Raw genomic sequence first — 16,608 nt, forward strand, 5'->3', positions numbered from 1 at the left:
ACCTGAAGTAACCGGCTCTACCTGGTTGTGTCTCCAGAAAACAGATTTTTCATCACATCACACGGTGGGCTGTACATCTCAGACGTGCAGAAGGAAGACGCGCTCTCCACCTACCGATGCATTACTAAGCACAAATACAGTGGGGAGACTCGTCAGAGCAACGGGGCTCGGCTCTCCGTGACAGGTAGGCTGCTCGCCCGGGGCACTCTGACCCTCCTTAGACACAGGATGCCTTGTGTATCCACTCTGAGAAAGAGTAACAGTCATGGGCACAGATACCAATGGAAGAGACTTCGTCCAGCTTGGGTCGAGTAACCTTGATATAGCTTTCCTAGAGGTATCTCCAGTCTAGGAACTGCTGTCAGACCACACCTGGCCCTCCTGAAGGGTTGAAATGTTGCCGCGTGTCTGGTAGTTCTCAGACACACCTAATTACCCTCTCCATTCCCACTGCCACCCCTTCCTCTTTTTGCCATTCTTGACAGGAAACTCATTGTTAAAATCTGTAGTGTTTTAAATCTGTAAGTGTCTCTAAGAACTCCCAAAGATTCTGGGAGGGTCTTGCTTGGTTGTGTGCGGTTGTTGTTGCTGTTGTTGTTATTGTTGTATGTGTGCATGTATACACTTTGTTGGAGGCCACCTCACAGCACTGGAGAACAGGTAGAAAATAAATGATAAATGTTTCTAAGAGACTCTTGTTCCAGGGTGATCGTGGCATCTGAGCAGAGATGGAGGGTGTATTGTGCCCTGGGTTGCAGGTGGCTCTCGATGTGCTACCTGGTCAGCATCCACAGCCCTCTGAGGTGTGTGTAAATGTTCTGCATTTCGTATAGGAGTTCAATGGCCTCCCTGAGCTATTGAGCAGAGCCAGTGGGAGTCCCAGTCAGAATTCACACTCCATCCCTCTGGCTGAAATACCTTTCTGCTGAAAGCAGGGAGGGCCAGCAGAACACCAACATGCCACCTCTGGCAAAGAGGCAAAGGCATTTGTCTCCCTTCATAAAGCTTTCTCCACTAGTAGCTCCAAATTTTTGACATCCATCCACAGACAGGTGTTCTTATATCACCTGTACAGTGCATACTGGGATTTCCCCCACACACTGTCACCACGGGATCTGATACTTCCTTTGGGAGGAGAATTCTCTTAGAGATGGGCTGACCTGAAACATTCGGTGATCCTCTTGCCTCAGCTTCCCAAGTTCTGGGGTCACAACCATGTGTCACCACACTGAGTTTCTGATACTTCCGATGTGTGGGTTTTGTGGTTTGTCCAGTTTTCTGAGGCGGAGTCCTGAGAAGTCTTCAGACTGGCCCAAGGGTGCCCTTGAACTTCTGATTCTACTGCCTCTGCCTCCTGAGCACTGGGATTATAAATGTGCCACCACCCCAGATCTATGCTGTGTTGAGGGTCAAACCCAGGACTTCGTGCATGTTAGGCAAACATACATCCTCAGCACCCAATGCTTCCTATTGTATCCTGTCCTACTTTGCTTTTTCTCAGGGTTGATTGCAACCCACAGAATGGCTATCACAACTTCCTGGGGAGTTTTGACCTACAGTTTAAGCATCGTTGCCTTGAGGAGGTAGGGCAGAATGGCTTCTAGAGAGAAGATAAACTCATAGTCAGATCCTCACTTTGTGGGGATGGAAACCACGAGGTAATGCCCCACTCCAGGCCTCAGGGAAGGACTCAGCCCCTCTGTCTGCTTCTGCCATCTGTGGCTTGCAGAGGTCAACCCTCATCAATAGGAGACTCCCTAGGACCCATCTCATCTGTCCAGCATAGCTGAAAACAAGACTCAGGGATCAGGAGGCAATAACCAGGCAACCCAGTTTGACCCTGTGTCTCTGATGTCTGGTCCTGTGTGTAACACACAATAGGTACCAAGTAAACATTGGTGGCATTAATGAGCACCAGAGCACAGACTGTGCGGTAGGGCTTCTGAATCTGCAGCCGATTCAGTGTGCTGCATTGGAGTGGTTTGCTTCCAAATTACATGGCCTTGTTTGCATGCTGTTTTGCATCTCATTTGTATGCTTCTCATACTGTGCAGGGGTGGGAGGCCCAGAAACCTTCTCTTGCAGGCCTGCCCTGCTCTCCTCCATCAAGCCCTTAGTTCTCTACACAGATGATTGGACCTCCATCTTTGGGTGTGAGGTGTGAGAACTAGGCAAGGGTCCTTCAAAAGAACAGATCCTGGAAGCTGGGGGCTATGCCAGCTTTTATCTTTCTCATCCTACACCATCATGGTGGGTAAAAGAGAAACAGCAAGAGAGACACCATACTCCCCAAGGACTGGAGATAAAACCCTACCTTAGGGAACAAAGGTCAGGTACAAAGGTCAACCAGTGAGAGGGGCCTGGGCACAGAGGGAGTGGTGACCAGGAGAGGAGACCTGGACCAGACCAGAGAGAAAACAAGACAGAGGGAAGTGAGGGGAAAGGAAGGAAGATGCTGGAGGGGAGTGAATAGCAAGGACAGGAAGGGAGGCCGTGCAGTGATGCAGGGCCCTGATGTGATAAGATGTGACAAGGTAGCTTGTCTGCAAGCTGCTTGTCTCTGCAAAAACACAAGTGATATGAGAGGGAAGCAGGGAACGGCATCAGGAGAACTCCGACCTCCAGGCTCACCAGCTCCCTGCCCCCACCCACCCCTAAGCCCAGCCTGTCCCAAGGGAACAGCTGCTCCATGCCTCTAAGGCCAGGGCCTACAAGTGTCTGAAATCAGGATTCCCCACATACGAAGGTGAGAGGAACCAGAGGGGGCTGCCCCTTGGGCTGGAGATGACGCAAGAAGGCAGCAGGCTTCTAGTGAGCTGTGTTACCAAGCATCTAACAAAGTCTCCAACCTCCACTCCCTGGTCTGCGAACCAAGCATGGCAGATACAGTCAGCTGGGTGGTGATAAGGGGTGGCAGGCCACAGCATGTGGAGTTCAGCGGTATCTGATGCCTGTGAAGCTTCAGCAAGTCAAGCAGTAGCTTTGGTAGGGAGATCTGCATCGTTACCCTGCTGTTCCTGCACACACACACACACACACACACACACACACACACACACACACACACACACACACACACACACGATTCCTATCACATACCCAAGGCAGGGGACAAGAATGGACAACTTTTATTTTTCTGTTTTCTAAGTCAAACAGAGCAGTTACAGAAAATCTAATTCTTCCCCCCCCCCCCAAATCCTCACAGATAACACCTGCTCCACATGACTTAGGACTTTCTAGAGAGCTCAATAGAACTCAATAGAACACCAGTATCCCAGACAACTTAGTAGGAGCCTCACCTTGAAACAGAGACCAAGGAAACCACCTTCTTGTCCCCCAGCACATGCAGGAGAGTCATGGAGCCTTGGTTCCAGCCTTAGCCCAGACATCACAAGATATCCTAGCAGCCTGATATCCTGGGGCCCCACAACCTCAGGCAGAGCTGGCTGTCTTTTCCCAGGCCAATGCCCAAGCTGGCAGCGCCCAGTCCCCCGGGATGTTAGGTGTACACACCGTAGCCCTTTACTTCTCTGCTCCCTGGTAATGAAAAAGGCTTCTTTTCCCTACACCCCCCAGAATTTAATTTCACGCCTGGGCCTCAGTGATTAATTCTCTCCCTACACATACACCCTGCCCCTCCTCCACCACCCTGGCAGCCCCTCTGCTTGTAAATTCTGCCCTGTGCCATGGAATTTGTGTATTTCGCATCAATTAAGTGTCACATTGAGTAATTCTTCTCTGGCACTGGCTCTGTTGATCCCAACCAATCAACCATTCCCACCGGGATGGAGGAGGGGAGAGGACAGCAAGTCTGGCAGGGAAGGCAGATGAGCATCAAATGGCAATCACCGGATGCATCTGCACCTCCTGAGTCTGTGAGGCTCTGTAGCACACACACATCCTGCCATGCGGTCGGTGCCTAGGAGAGTAACATCAGATACAGAGGAACCATAGTCACCTCCACTGTGCAAAGAAACTCCGTGCAGAAGTCATGACACTCGGTCCCAAGTCTCAGGGCAGACTAGAGAGCATGTAGAACTGGTGCTTGGGCCTCCTGAGTCCCAGCCACAAGTAGACACAAACAAAAGCCTTCTGGAAAGTCCCTCTCCCAGAGATACTCCAGGCCTGACCCCTCTCCAAGGGGCAAGAGCAAAGAGCAGATGGCCCCACTGGTGAAGCGAGGTGGGGTGTGGGGGAGGAGGGGGTCAGCAGCTCTCCTGTTCCCTCCCAAACAAGATCCAGCATGTTAAATTATTCCATCTGGGGCCCCATCTGCTGAACAAGAGTGAGGACAACCTGCTTTCAGAGCTCTGGTCTACCATGTGGTTCTGGGCAGGTCCCCACACTTTTCTGGACTCAGCAGCCTCATCCCTCTGTGTTCTCTGAAGTCACAATGCAGTTCTAGTCCATAAAGTCTGCAGGATGGAGTTTACCCAGCAAACTTGGCTGGCTGGCACACCTTCATCCGTGAATACACACACACACACACACACACACACACACACACGAAATGGAAGGTTCAACAAGCAGGAACCCTGATCCACACTGGGCACAGGAAGGGCAACACAGGTCAACACTGCCTCAAGAAGCCTGGCTGTCTTCTGGAAAGATGGATGCCTGGCCTGCAGCAGCTGCTATTAAAAAAAAAAAAAAAAAAAAAAAAAAAAAAAAAAAAAGACAGGTAGCCACAGTTGTGGCCTCAAGGGGCAGACAGCAGGCTAAAGTCAGGAGCTGGGGGAGGTTCCCTTTCCATCTGTGCTGTTTGGCTACCTGAAGCTTTGCACCTGCATATATTACCTGTTCGAAAAATAATAATAATTTTATATGTTTTATTTTTAAAAAAGAAAGAAAAGGAACTGTTTAAAAAGGAAAGAAAAATATGAAACTCCACAGGAGTCCAGAGAGAGTGGCAGCAGACATCAGGGAGGTGTGCACGAGACACTACTGAGGCTGGCTTGTGAACAATGAGTCAGAGTGGGCTGTGCAAAGCAGAGGGCTGGATGTCTGGGTGACCCAGCTTGCCTTAGTGTGGAGTAAGGAAAGGGCAGGCTACAGCCAGGGATCGGTTGTAGACAGCTTAGGGTGGGTCAGGGTAAAGCCAGAGCTGGCAGCTCATGCCTGTGAATTCCTGCACTCAAGAGGCTAAGAAGGGAGGGCCAACAAGCCTTTGGGGTAAGCCTGGACTGCTAAGCAGAAAGAAAAGAACGGTGTGTTAGGGAAAACTGCTTGTCATATAGGATGCCTTGGGTTTGAACTCAAGCACAAAATAAAGCGGGCATGGTGAGACATGCCCATAATCCCAAGACTCACAGGGTAAAGGCATAACCAGAAGTTCAAGATCATGGGGCAGTAAGATGGCCCAGCATTAAAGGTGACACCAAACCTGATAACGTGAGTTAGATCTTGAGGACCCACACAGTGGAAGGAGAGACTCAACTCCTGTAAGTTGTTCTCTGACTCCTATACATGTCTCACATGCCCAGAAGTGCATGTACACACACATACGCACACCACTGTAATGCTTTTTTTGAAATCCAAGGTCATCCTTGGTGATGTGAATTAAGGTCAACCTTGGCTAGAGACCCTATCAAAAACAAAACTGGAGGTGCTCTATACAGGAGAATAGCTTGTGGGCCCCTGACGGCTACAGACGTTCAGAAATGCCTGCCCAGGAAGAGTTGGGTTGAGAGAGTAGACAGGAACACCCATAAATGACCTGGACATCTCAGCCCACTGGGGCTTAGGTCTTTTACCACCTAGGGGTTACAGCTCTCTCAGGTGCTGGCTTCTCTTGGCTTTGCTCCCACACTGTTTTGGGCTCTGAACCTGCCCAGAATATGGGCAGAAGGCAGGGCAAAGGGCTGAAGAGCTGACATGGCAATTAAAGGCTAGGCTTGTAACCAAAACTTCAAAACAGGGCTGGGTGCTCCAACTGTTTACTATTTGGGGGTGCCCACCAATAACCACAAACTGTAGTCCCCTCTGTCACATCCTGAGACCAGGGTGAAGACAGCTGTCATAGATGTCCTCCTTGGTCATTCTTTCTGACGCTCTGGCTTTGAGCTCTGCCATGTCCTCAGCCACACTCACAGCCTGGCTCACAAGCATGGTTCTCAGGGCTCGGCCTGGTCTAGACACACAAGTGGAGGACACATACACTCCTCTGGAGGTGCTGCCACCCTGGAACCTGCTCTATAAGCATGGGGAAGGGGCCTCTACCTAGAGGCTCTGCTTCTTTCTCCTCACTCCTATATCCTCTGCCCAGGATGGTCTCAGTTACTGATCCTCTCTTCTTCCAGACCCTGCAGAGTCCATCCCCACCATCCTGGATGGCTTCCACTCCCAGGAAGTTTGGACTGGCCATGCAGTGGAGCTGCCCTGTGCTGCCTCTGGCTACCCCATCCCTGCCATCCGCTGGCTCAAAGATGGCCGGCCCCTCCCTGCTGACAGCCGCTGGGCTAAGCGTATCACAGGGCTGACCATCAGTGACCTGCGCACCGAGGACAGTGGCACCTACATCTGTGAGGTCACCAACACCTTTGGGTCGGCAGAGGCCAACGGCATCCTCACAGTCATCGGTGAGTCTGGAGTGTTTTGCAGCCTTCAGGAGATTTTACTGACCTGTGTGATGGAGTGCTGTGACCGTGCAGGCCCTGCTCCTGCCTCCTGCTGCCCCAGGAGGAGCTCCTAGTGGCTGTGAGGGCAGATTATGGCTTGAAGAAGCCACTGGTTTGAAACCAGCCCTGCCTTTCAGTCCTGGCATTAGCAGCCTTACCTGTAACCTCCAGTCACGTGATCTCTCCAGTAGTTAAGCCGACTATGGGGTCTTGTGGGAAGATCATGAAAGGGAGAGCTCCTAGGCTTCTTAGCAGAGGGCTGTCTGGCTGAGAGAGTCGATGCTGATGTTAATCCACAAGGCAGGACTGTGTCTCCGTCTAGGATGACTGTCCAAGTGCTTAAGAATAATTAGCAAGGGTCCTGATCAATCAGACCAGACACTGTGCAGAGGCAGCCAAGTCAGCAGTACCTGGGGCTGCCATGCATATGGTGTCTGGTCCTTCCCTGTTCTTCCCCGCACAGAACCCGGGGGTCCAGGGAGCTATGGAATGCAGGAAGGCCCTGCAGACCTCTCCTGTTCTGAGCCCCAGCAGGCAGGCAGAGGCATTGGAGGCAGAGCTGATGCCATGGGAGTGGAGTGCTCTCGATGATTCCCTCAGCACCATCCATCCTGACTCTTGAGCTGCCCATGTCTGTCACATGCAGAGGCTCCTTTGAGCTCTAATATCCAGAGTTTTCTGCCAGCCAGGAGGTCAAGGAATCTAGGATCCCTAAGAAGCCCTCCAGGTGTCAGGCAGCATTAGCCTGAGCCCCTGAACATTGTACTCAACAGCATGGTAGTTCCCTGAGGTCACTCCCGTTTGGCAAGGCAGGAGCTATCTAGGGTGACTCTACTCCATCCTCAGCAGATTCTACTATGCCATAAAGGTTGGTCAAGGTAGCACTTGACCCCTCGCCATCTTCTCATGAGACCTTTGGGTATGCCACAGACAGACACTGCAGAGCTTCTGGCCTTCCAACCTTGCATCTGACTCTCTAGCCAGACCTGGGCTCAACATCCTCCCATAGTGCAGAAAGCCTTGACAGTTTGTGTGCATTTCCTGTAGAGTGGAGGCCATCCCCCACATGCAGTCATCACCTCCCAAGAATTGCTCCAGGACAGCAAGAAGGCAAAGACTTAAAAAAATGATGAGAGCAGCCCCAGGGAACTAGGGAATCATTGCTCATGAGCAAGCCCTGAACACAGATAGAAGGATCATAACAGTAAAGGATTGTAACAAAACTTCCCCTCTTCTTCTAAACAGTGTCCAAATGTTTCATATCTAATCCAGGTACACTCCTGTGATCTGATCTCAGCACCCATGAGATAGAGACGATTAGGAATTCAAGCCTAGGCAAGCTCACAGGCTGCATCCATTCTGTCTCAAAAGCCAAAACAACACACACATACAGACACACACACACACACACACACACACACACAGTGGCTTGCTGGAGACTCAGGTTCAAGAGGAAGCAGTGCAGCCTTCTCTTATGCCCCACCCCCCAGGCCTGCCTTCTCTTCCTGAAAGGTCCCTGGGTTCCTACATTCCTGCAACCTGAACTCCTGCACAGCAGTGTTCAGGCATAGAAATCAGTGAGGGAAGCCAACTTGGGGCTGTCACCATTCCACCATCCCGTCATTAGTCCGATACTCATAGTCCAGGTCTTGGTGGGGACATAATGCTACTTCCAAGTGGCCCAGCATCCAAAGGATGAGAAAAGGGTACTGAAATGTCAGGCTGCTCTGTATGGCACTAATTACTCCCTGGTGGGGAGATAGGAGACTTAAAGTGGGAGGAAAGTGAAATCCAGGAAGGTTCCCTGGAAGAAGTGACCAGAGCTCAGCAGGAATTAGGCAGAGCATTCTAGGCCTAGAGCTTAGGCTCTGCAACCTGAGCATGCTAAGGAAGACAGGAACCATGTACAGGTCATTGATGTTCTAGAGTTATAACCTTGGTGACAGATGATGAGGGCCTTAGGCTTCTGGGGGCTTTGGATGCCTTAATGAGTCTGGAGAACCCATGAAAGGTCTGAGCAGGCAGACACTGCAGTAGAGAGGGGGACAGGGAGGTGATGGAACCCCAGACACAAAGGACATCAGGGTAGCAGGAAGCAGGAGCTAGTGACCTGCATGGGGACAAGAGGCAGCTGGCAGGAAGAAAGGTGACTTCTAGTTTCTGGGTGCCATGTAAATCAAGATCCCAGGCTTCTGGGAGAGCTAAGGGAGCCTTAAAGATCTGCCTAAGCAGGGAAGTAGAGGCCATCAGAATAAGACATCCCTCAGGAAACCCTAGCTTGTACCTCATAAATAAACTGAGGCCCAGAGCAGGGCATTTCCTAGTCCCAAATCTCACACAGGTGTGTTTGCAGAGCTGGGCTCTGACCTCTATCCATCCAGCCACATGCCATCACAGTAAACTCTTTCCTCTCCTCCCACCTCCCCTTATGCCTTCACATCTGCCCAACTTGGCCTCTCAGACCCCCTTCATGTGACCCTGACACCAAAGAAGCTGAAGACGGGCATCGGTAGCACGGTCATCCTGTCCTGCGCCCTCACGGGCTCCCCAGAGTTCACCATCCGCTGGTACCGCAACACTGAATTGGTACTGCCGGGGGAGGCCATCTCCATCCGTGGGCTCAGCAATGAAACTCTGCTTATCTCCTCGGCCCAGAAGAGCCACTCGGGAGCCTACCAGTGCTTTGCCACTCGCAAGACCCAGACAGCCCAGGACTTTGCCATCATTGTGCTGGAAGGTGAGTGGGTGTGGGTGGCAAAGCAGAGTGGGGCTGTAGTTCCTGAGAGGTGCTGCACATGCCAGGAGGCATCAGGCCAGTGCTGCTCAGTGCACACACGGCAGGCACCATGCTCTCCTATCAGTCCCTTATTTTTGAAGTTGAGGAAATCAAAGCTTTGGCCACATGTCCAGTGAACAAGGGTTTTAACAATATGATACAGTTATACTATGGTATAGTATAACACTACTATATCATATACTACCTTTGCCCTCAACAGTTACTAGCACTTTCTTAGTAGAGGGGTCTTAGAGGTTCTGGGTTTTCCAGAGGCGGTGGTGCCAGGAACCTCTGAACTTTGGACTCATTTCCAACCTGTGGCCTCTTCTCAACAGACTGTTTCTAATCAAGGGTCTCCGTTTCTATCCTATTCTCTTTCCTGGTACACCTGCCACCACCCAGGATCCCTCACACAGCACCCCTGGGCACGCTTGTTCATACTGTGCACAGTGCAAGGTGCTTAGCCAAAAACTAGAACTAAATCAGACTTACACTCCACCTGCCCAGCCATGAACTCCAGCACTAGGCTGAGGCCACGGAGGAGATGCCTCTTGCTCATTAGTGCAAAGGGACCATCAGGGTTGACAGGAACCCCGCCTTCCAATAAGTTCAGGTTTAGTTGTGTTCCCAGCTGATCCTTTCTACTACAAAAACACACGCAGCAACAAGCAACACCACCTTTGTTTTAAGGGTGGGTCTTCCCTGGTCTTACTGCAGGGCCTGTGGAGCCTGGTAGCTAGGGAGTCACCGAACCTAAGACCTTGCGCCTCCTCCTGCCCACAGGACTGTGCACAATAAGCCCTAATGCTTGCTCAACCAGTCCCTCACTGCTCTTCCCAACAAATATGCAATCACAGTGCAGGATCCTTTGAAATGGATAGCCATCATCTCAGAAGCCTTCCACTTAGGAGCACTTCACTAGCTAGCTCATTTTTTCATTTGGAGGGGCCAACCTCTTGCCTTCAGTAGACTTCTGGCACCTTAGAGGGTGGCCCTGGAGAGCAGAGACATGGAAAATGAAGCTGGGAGTGGAAAGTAGGAAGGCAGGGCCAGCATAGAGAGGGAAGGAAGGAGGAAAAGGAAAGGCCAAAGTCGCATGACATTGTCACATCCTCCCAGGCTCAGGAAAGCATCACGTTTTCCCAAGTTCTAGATGAGTGTCTCTTCCATCCAGAGGTAGGGACAGGGCTGGCAGGCTGGCCAGGTGTCTGGTAAACATTGACATTTTGATGTGTAACATTGAAGAGTATCAATAACGCTACAACATCTGCCCTGCTATTTATTTATTTATTTATTTATTTATTTATTTATGTTAAGCATCTACTTTTGTTATCTTTTTATTTACCTGTTTGTTTATTTACTTATTTATTTATGAGACAAGATCTCACTATGTAGGCCAGGCTGGTTGGCCTTGAACTGGTGGCAATCCTCCAGGCTCAGTCCCTTGCCCGCACTACTAACGTATTTTTTGTTTTAAATTGTCACACAATAAGCATACATATTTATGGGATACTATATGCCTAATGTCTTTTTAATCCCTGACACCAATCCTGTGGGGGAAGGTGATCAGGGTGGTAACACTACCCCCACATCTCACAGTAGGAAGATGGTACATGAAATTAATTGTCTCATCCTCAATTATGTGGTTAGCCAGACCCCCATCACCTCCACTGTCTCTGGGAAACTTGCATTTTAAACCTCAAACTTAAGGTCTTTTGTTAATAGGGCTAAATGCCACTACTCCCTGTCCTTGGCATGGTCAAGTACAAAACCTGCACTCAGACTCTGCCCACACATGCCTTTATGCACATTGTGCCTTCTGAGCCTTGTAGTCTTTATTAATAAATAGAGGAGCATCTTGAATGTAGTAATTAATTTAATCTTCACCATGTCCAGAAGACGGGGGAGTAATTGTCATCACCGTTCTTCCCGCCAGCCATCATTGAAGCAGCCTGCTCAAAGCCTTGTGTCTCACTCCATGGTAGTAATTGTACCTCATGGGTTTGTGTATAGCAAAAGCCCACTCGTGACAACCTTTTGTCTTTATCCTGGCTGCCACTTTGCCTCCTCCCAGTCACTGGGTGGGTGGCCTGGGGGGGTTAGTCTCTCTGTGACTCAGTGACCCTGAAGGGGGCTCCTCGCTCCCTGCAGACGGCACGCCCCGCATCGTCTCATCCTTCAGCGAGAAGGTGGTCAACCCCGGGGAGCAGTTCTCACTGATGTGTGCTGCCAAGGGCGCCCCGCCCCCCACAGTCACCTGGGCCCTGGACGACGAGCCCATTGTGCGGGATGGAAGCCACCGCACCAACCAGTACACCATGTCCGACGGCACCACCATCAGCCACATGAACGTCACAGGCCCCCAGATCCGGGATGGGGGCGTGTACCGGTGCACAGCGCGGAACTCGGTGGGCAGTGCTGAATATCAGGCGCGAATAAACGTAAGAGGTGCCTGTCCACATTTAAATATCAGAATAGGCTTTTGAGTTCCTTTGCCATCTTTGTGGTCACCACCATTCTTGTGTGCTTCTTAATAACTGTCATTTTGATTTTAGTGGAGGTTTCTGTCTTCTTTCTCTTCTCTCTCTGCAATCTTCTCTCTCTCTCTCTCTCTCTCTCTCTCTCTCTCTCTCTCTCTCTCTCTCTCTCTCTCTCCTGCCCACCATAGTGTCATCAATCATTCTTGTGTGTGAGTGTGTGTCTGGTAAAGTCCATCCCATTCTCCTCCCCACTCCCCTTCTCTCCCATAATCTAGCCTGCCCATCCTCCCCACCCCATCCCCATCAAACCACTCTGGGGCCCCCGGTGCTCTATGCACCTGCTAGAACCTGCCAGCCCCCAGCAGGGTCTTGAAAGGACAAAGACAGATAGAAGTAGGGCAGACTCAACCTTAATACTAGTGAGCTCCCAATGTTCCACACAGAGCCAACCCTGAAATGTTCCAGGAGATGTAGACAGCCAGGGGCCTGGAGATCATGTTCTCAACTGCAAGGCTCAAATCTTCAGGAGTAGAAGATTGAAACTGAGGCTGGAGTTGGGTGACTCCCAGCGATAGGCAGCCTGAAGGAGGTGCCAGCCATTCCCTTACCTCAGTTCTCCAAGTTAACTTGTCTCCTCTGATGCCCTGTAGGCCTCTCAGTCTGACTAGTCCTCTCTGGACCCTACCAATTACCTCTAACCAAGAGGATCAGAAATGGACCACCAGTTCAGGGGTGCTAACGTTTACCCTGAGGCAGAGAAGGAGGTGGAAATGGAGATCATTTAAATCCACCCATTCCAGCTCTCCCATCCTACATAACAAGCCTGAGGCCACCATTTGGCCAGGCCCCTGTGTCTCTCTCTGAATTGGAGCAGGAACAGAGCTACAGAGCCCTGGAAAACTTTCTAGTTCTGTCCTCTCTAGTTCTGCCCCAAGTTATCTGCTGCTCTTTAGTACTGTCCCTTCATGGTGACCTCTAAGCTTCCTCCTCCCACTCCCACAATGCTACCTGCCAGCCAGCCCAGCTGAAGATACTCCCACCCCCAGGCAATGTGATCAGAACGCAACTTTGCAGCCCTTTCTCAGGTACCCACAACACAATTTCCCTGATTGGAAGAAACAACATGTGAGTTCACATGGCCAAGGCCTTCTTTCGGACAGTTTATTGCTCAATGAGAGGTTGCTTGAGGTACGAATGCAGTGTGGGCAAGCACAGGAAAGCATGAGGTCCCTGCTTCACTGTTGACAACTTGGTCCTAGTTTCTCCCCGAATAAGAATTCACCTGGTCCAACCCTGGTGAATTGGACTCATAGCCTTGTGATAGGTATGTGTGGCTCACACCTGTTTACAACTATTTCACAATAACAACAGTGAGTTCTGGGGGTCACATTGGTGGCCCTTAGCTGAGAAGGGGAAGTCTCAGGGACCAAGCAAGAGAGAAGAGCCCCACCACAAAACGGCACTGGCTCATGGCGCCACCAGCCCCTCCTCTCCACTTTCCCCCACATTCCCCAGGACCCCCCAGCATCCGGGCAATGAGGAACATCACAGCAGTCGCCGGGCGGGACACACTCATCAACTGCAGGGTCATTGGCTACCCCTATTACTCCATCAAGTGGTACAAGGATGCTCTGCTGCTACCGGATAATCACCGCCAGGTGGTGTTTGAGAACGGGACCCTCAAGCTGACAGATGTGCAGAAGGGCATGGACGAGGGGGAGTACCTGTGCAGTGTTCTCATCCAGCCACAGCTTTCCATCAGCCAGAGTGTCCACGTGGCCGTCAAAGGTAGGTCCCTCCCTCCCAGGCATCTGGTACAGGTGTCCAGCAGAAGGCAATCACCAGTGAGTAGAAGCCCAAGGAAGACCGAATGGGCCTGAGCTTTGGAAGAAAGGTAACAGTGGGCTATTGTGATGGGCACAAAACTAAAAGCTTCAGGGAAGGAAAAAAAAATAGTACTGACCCAAGGGGTTTGAAAGCTCAGATGTAGACAAGAGGAGGCGGCATGCTTTCTGGGCAGGGGTTCAGATAAGGGATAAAGGGGCCACCAGGTACCCAGTAGGGCCACCCTAAAGAGCAGCAGCAGGCCAAGGGAGAGGAAGCACGCACTAACCAGCCTGACTCCATCCTGGGCCAGAATGAACTCCTCCAGCCTCTGAGATGGCATGGGGAAAGACCATGTACTAGTTCTCTGAGGCCTGGAGCTCAGTCACCAACCCACCACAGCTTTCTGGTTCACCTGAGGGTGGCTGGAGCAGTAGTCTAGGTAGGTGCTAAGTATCTGTGTCACCCTCTCAGAGGCAATCCCCTAAGTCTACAGGTATACTGATTTTGAAGGAACAATTCAGAAGCCACTAGCCTCTGCTCCCTTGGCTATGGGATAGTGCAGTCAGTTATGGAGCCCCAAAAAATGTCCTTTGGGGTCCACAGGCATGGGAATTGTCTGGAGAGTGCATAGGATGAGGATCCTGTGGGTTCTAAGGACAGGTGAAATGGATCCTGCTGGACCTGACCAGGAAATATCAGAGGAGGGTATGGACTTGAGGAGGACAGACTGGAGCCTAGCATCAGCTCCAGCTTCCACCTCAAGAACAGAGGGGACATGTGGGGCTCGGAAGGTCATAGAAGAGAGATAATGCCCTTGAAACCAAAGAGGGGCCCTATCACCTAGAACCATCCCTCCTGAAGACATCCATCCAGAAGGGAAAACAGGAAGCTGGAAAGACCTCTCCCACATATCCAGAAGAGAAGACAGGGAGGGATAATTAACCAGGAAGGGAAAGCTAGGCAGAGGCCAGGGTCCAAGGAAGGAAGGTCACAGGCCCAGGCAAGAAGGCCCAACACCTGGGGAGCCCTTGAAGGTCTCAGACCTGGGTTTTTCCTATTCTGACCCTGGAAGCAACATTGCATGTGCACAGGAAAAGGGCTGCCTAGGAGAGAAAGTGTTTCAGGGAACACATGCTGTATTTGGTGGTGGTCCTTCAATGTGTGATGACAGTGACCTCATGGATGGGAAGGCCTGGAACCTGAACAGTCATGATGAAAGGTGGAGGAAACCCTCCTCTCTGTGCTTGTCATCTGGCTCATCCTGAGCAGTTCTCGGGGCCGGGTCACATGCATCCTGGGTAACCACCATCCCCAGATGGTGCATGTTTGTTGAATTGAATCTGAGACATTAGTCTGAGTTGTATATGGGAAGTCACACTGTGAGCTCCAAGAATTGAGGGCTTGGTGGCTATCTTAGGCCTGAGAAAGAGAGCTAGACTATACATTAGTAATGTCACCTCCCTGCTCCAGGCTGCAGCAATACCAGAGTCTTTCCTACCTAATGCCCTTTCCGGGCAGCCCATGAACACCAAGCCAGGACCACAATCCCATTCCACACCTGGGCAAATGGACTTGGTGATGGATGTGGCACAACCCCGTCTGCCTTGCTTCCACCCCACTGGGCATCACAGAAGTCTGTATCCATTTCTGTTACAAGCAATGGGCCGAAAGCGTACAGTGTAAACATCACATATTAAAGCATCTAACCTCTGCTCTGCTCCCTGCGCCCAATGCTCCAGCAAGCATTTGGCTGGGTTTGTCAGCTAAAAGAAAAAAATAATAATAAACATAACAGGGCTCCAGCAAGCCTCGGAGTACTCAGAACATTCTGAAAGCTGCTCTCTGCTCATCAATTATTCAGCCCCATTCAGGGAGCGATAGGTCCTAATGAATTGAATCTGATGCATTCAGGCTCAGTGACTCACTGGGCCTGTAGTGATAGTGCACAGTGACAATGTCTTCCAGCCCAAGGAGAGGGACAGAGAGTGCACGCACATGTGGTGTGTGTGTGTGTGTGCGTGTATCTGTAGTGTATGTGCCGGTGTGTCTGTTGTGTCTGTCTATCTATATGTCTATGTACCTGTCTGTCTGTCTGTCCATCTGTGTTTACACGAGGGTGTGTGGATCTGTGTTTCTGAGTACCTATGTGTGTATCTATGTGTCTATTTGTGTGTATCTGAGTGTGTCTGTCTGTGTGTAATACAGGCTTGTGTGCAAACCTTTCTGCTCCTCCTCATCAGGGTCTGCCAAAAAAAAAAAAAAAAAAAAAAAAAATACCAATATGCAGCCACAGGAGGGGTAAGAAAGAGCCCTGTTTCCTCTCTAGACCAGACACTCATGTAAAGGCCTGGAAGCCAGTTCCCCCACCACTCTGAAAGCTTGGCTCCTCCACCCCCACCCTCTCTGCTCAGCTCCCCCACCTCATTAGAATGCACTTTTGCAGAAGAGCCCATCAAAGCTGATTATGATCACGCTGCTTGATTAGCGGCTGTGCTCTTCCAAGAGCTCCCCAAGGAGGGGGGGAGGAGGAGGCGCCCCTGGGCATGGCAAGGGGCCCTGACTCCAGGGAGGAAGGAGTGGGTGCAGGGGTAACACTCCAAACTCCATGGCTATTGAACATTGCAACATGCATCATGTTGGAGAATCGGACTGGGACAGAGTGCAGGAAAGGGTGGGTAGAATGAGACAGGCACTGGAAGCCTTCAATAGTATGTCAGCTCCCCTCCCCAACCCCCACTTCTCTGTGGGGCCAAGACTGGTGGACCAGGTGCGGCCAAACCCATGCCGCTTTGTGAGCTGGGAAAATAACTGCTGACTCCAGTCCTTCTGGGGACTGCTTGTCTGCTAATGAAATTTTCAATCAGTGAGCCAAAATCAGAACATACCCGACATGCATACACACGCATGT

The 16,608-nt window shown here is 50.9% G+C and overlaps 1 protein-coding gene across 1 annotated transcript in view; it reads left to right on the forward strand.

Annotated features, from left to right (window-relative positions):
- Positions 1-16,608, forward strand: part of Dscaml1 (DS cell adhesion molecule like 1) — a 315,656-nt gene that overhangs the window by 230,496 nt on the left and 68,552 nt on the right. The window contains exons 4-8 of the mRNA XM_051197313.1: positions 38-184; positions 6,300-6,578; positions 9,079-9,354; positions 11,545-11,841; positions 13,389-13,661. Coding sequence (XP_051053270.1) covers positions 38-184; positions 6,300-6,578; positions 9,079-9,354; positions 11,545-11,841; positions 13,389-13,661 — 1,272 coding nt within the window. The remainder of the gene's footprint in view (positions 1-37; positions 185-6,299; positions 6,579-9,078; positions 9,355-11,544; positions 11,842-13,388; positions 13,662-16,608) is intronic.

The sequence above is a fragment of the Phodopus roborovskii genome, unplaced genomic scaffold (genome assembly GCF_943737965.1).
Source record: "Phodopus roborovskii unplaced genomic scaffold, PHOROB, whole genome shotgun sequence".
Classification (NCBI taxonomy): Eukaryota; Metazoa; Chordata; class Mammalia; order Rodentia; family Cricetidae; genus Phodopus; species Phodopus roborovskii.